The sequence below is a fragment of the Genypterus blacodes genome, unplaced genomic scaffold, assembly GCF_046128005.1.
Source record: "Genypterus blacodes isolate CSIRO-AG114 ecotype Tasmania unplaced genomic scaffold, CSIRO-AGI_Gbla_v1 ptg000180l_1, whole genome shotgun sequence".
Classification (NCBI taxonomy): domain Eukaryota; kingdom Metazoa; phylum Chordata; class Actinopteri; order Ophidiiformes; family Ophidiidae; genus Genypterus; species Genypterus blacodes.
Window position 1 is genome coordinate 532,501 of NW_027466981.1, and position 3,021 is coordinate 535,521.

The window sequence follows — 3,021 nt, forward strand, 5'->3', positions numbered from 1 at the left end:
GAATAAGCACCGTCTCAAAAACACCAGCCTGACTGCAGAGTGTGTCTGTAGATTCAATATCACAAGAAATGTTTGAGCTGTGTGTCTGTTGAGTTTAGACCAGTAAACATTTTATACTCCTTAAATAGAAACGTGTTACTAAGGCAACCATAGTTTGAGCCCATGTAATAAAACAAGACGGTACAAAAAAAGAGAATGGAGGGTGAGACAGGTCTGTCTGTCTGTTTCTGTCTCATGGCCTCAGCATCTGTGGCCTGTTAATAAGGTCACTTACTGTCAGAGTGTGTGAGTGTGTGTGTGTGTGTGTGTGTGTGAGCGAGCGTGTGCGCTTGTGTGTGTGCGTGTGTGTGTGTGTGCGTGTGTGTGTGTGTGTGTGGTGTGTGTGCGCGTGTGCGCGTGTGTGTGTGTGAGCGAGCGTGTGCGCTTGTGTGTGTGTGTGTGTGTGTGTGTGTGCGTGCGTGTGCGTGTGCGTGTGTGTGTGTGTGCGCGTGTGCGCGTGTGTGTGTGTGAGCGAGCGTGTGCGCTTGTGTGTGTGTGTGTGTGTGTGTGTGTGTGTGTGTGTGTGTGTGTGTGTGTGTGTGTGTGTGTGTGTGTGTGTGTGTGTGTGTGTGTGTGTGTGCGTGCGTGCGTGCGTGCGTGTGCGTGTGCGTGTGTGTTTGTGTGCTTATTGGATGCATGATAGAAGCACAGAGTGAGTTTTGTCAGCATGCAGGTGTTGAGTCAGCAGGATTCCAGCCTATTCCAGTTAGGCCACGCCTCCAGGCTGAACTCTGTCAGCTTCAATCATGAAGACCTGCATGTCATCCTGAAGTCATATATGTAGACTAGGACATGTTTATTACAGCTGGGCCTCTGTGGGTCAGAGGCAGGGCTGTCTCCTTCTTTACCTCCATCTCCTCCAGAATGTTCTACTGGATCTATGGATCTATGATCTATGGATCTATGATCTATGGATCTATGGATCTATGATCTATGTGAGAGTGAATCCCTGCTGTCAGACCAACATAAGATGGAGCCAAACTCTACCAGAACAGCTGCTTTGGCATTTAAGACCCCAGTTTAGTTAAAAAGGTCAAAGAGTTCATGGCTTTTCTGTGTTTCATCACAGACTTACACGTCCAGATGAAACAGAGCTTGATCATCTTATCTGCTTAATGAGACGACTCTCCTGTGGAAACAGGAAGTTGGGACAAGGCGTAACACAGCCATGTCATCAGTCTAAGCCTCTGTGTTATCAGACAGAGGAGATGAAGGGCAGAGGGTGAGGCTGCTCACAAATATGAGATGCTTGTTTTGATTGGCAGTTTTGTTTAGACTGTGAGGAAGCATGTTTAAAAAGCTCATCTTCTTCATCTGCCCTTATCAGATGATTGACCTGTGACCTCTTATGGGTCAGAGACCTGGTGCCAGTCTATCAGAGGCTCAGCCACATGGGAGGAAACTGGGGAGAACATGTAAACACTCTGTCACGGGGCTCTGACTGACAGATGAAACGTGGCGTGTTCTTCCTCCTGGCATGTTCTCCCACTCTGCAGTAGCGTGTTGTGCAGCGTCTGAATCTGTGTCTCTGCTGTCTTCCAGGCTGTATGCTGTGTTTTGGTCAGTCAGCTTTCTTCCCGCTTCAACCACCCTGAGGAAGCTTTCAGGATGAAGAGCATGATGCCTCTGGGAGGAGCCGGACCCCCTGGGGGCTACAGGCTGCGTGCAGGTACGGCCCCTCAACATGCAGCTCTCATTCTGTATTACACACACACACACACACACACACACACACACACACACACACACAATGATAAGAGGATCTCCTTCACCAAACTCCATGTTTACTGTGTCTTGTATGGATGAAAAGCTTAGATTCCTTTAGAGCCCAACAGGCCGAGGCTGAGGAGGAGCAGCAGCTGATAGATGATTTAAACATGAAGATGCTTTTATAAACTGGCAGAAGAGGAGGAGGAGGAGGAGCAGGAGACGTTCAGAATGTTTGATAGTCCAAACATCAACATGGGGCGTTCAGTGTTTCACACTAAATGTTAGATGAAATAAAAAAAGAAATACTGAATGAATAATTAACCCTTACATGTTAACACAGCATGACACACGATGACATCAGGTCAGATCTGAACACACACACACACATACTGTAGAGTGTGTTGGTTGTTGTCAGCCTCAGTCCTGTGTGTGGCTGAGCCCTGCAGCCTGATGGAGCCCAGCTGGGACCGGACCTGCTGCTGCTGCTGGAGTTCACACCATGCATGTTTTATGAGCATCTCATTCCTCTGCGTCTCCAGGCAAACTTTTCAGTGTGTGTGTGTGTGTGTGTGTGTGTGTGTGTGTGTGTGTGTGTGTGTGTGGCGGTGTGTGTGTGTGTGTGTGTGTGTGTGTGTGTGTGTGTGTGTGTGTGTGTGTGTGTGTGTGTGTGTGTGTGTGTGTGTGTGTGTGTGTGTGTGTGTGTGTGTGTGGTGTGTGTGTGCTGCTCTTCTGGCAGACACTCAGTGAAAGCGTATCTCTCCTTGGCGAGCTCTGCTCCTCTGGCTCGTCCATGCCTGCGTGCTGTTTGGCTCCTCTCTGCCTGTTTAATTGCCTCCTGGCCTCCAGAGGATAAGTTTAGCACACGGGCACGACTTCCTGACTTCCTGATCCAGTAATGAATGCCTTCCGTTGTGTTGAAACATACCATTTTCCTCAATTATGTATTCCCTTTGCTTCTGCCACTCCCATGATAGTCTGGGCGTATCTGTCACATCTATGAGAGCCGTTAGTTTATCAGGAGGAAGGGAGACGATATGAGACTCCACTGAGTAAACACGGCTCCTTCAGCTGCCCGGGCTTTAGTACTGGTGACTTCACTTCTCTACCTGTGATCCACCTTGTTTGGTTCCTGTCTGCTGGTTTCCTCTGTGGTTTGGTGACTGAGCCGCTCACTTCAAGTGTCTGATGGCACCCAGACTATTTATAAACCTCTGGTCCCATTCTGCTGTCCCCTCCTGTCCCTCCTGCTCTCTCTCTCTCTCTCTCTCTCTC

General features: G+C 48.9%; 1 protein-coding gene across 2 annotated transcripts in view; it reads left to right on the forward strand.

The window, feature by feature from the left end:
- The window catches only part of LOC143014089 (pleckstrin homology-like domain family B member 1), a 19,160-nt gene extending 17,452 nt beyond the window's left edge, over positions 1-1,708 (forward strand). For both annotated transcript variants that reach the window (XM_076167869.1, XM_076167870.1), the window contains exon 5: positions 1,582-1,708. In XM_076167869.1, coding sequence (XP_076023984.1) covers positions 1,582-1,634 — 53 coding nt within the window. In that variant the 3' untranslated portion in view covers positions 1,635-1,708. The remainder of the gene's footprint in view (positions 1-1,581) is intronic.
- Positions 1,709-3,021: the final 1,313 nt, after the last annotated feature.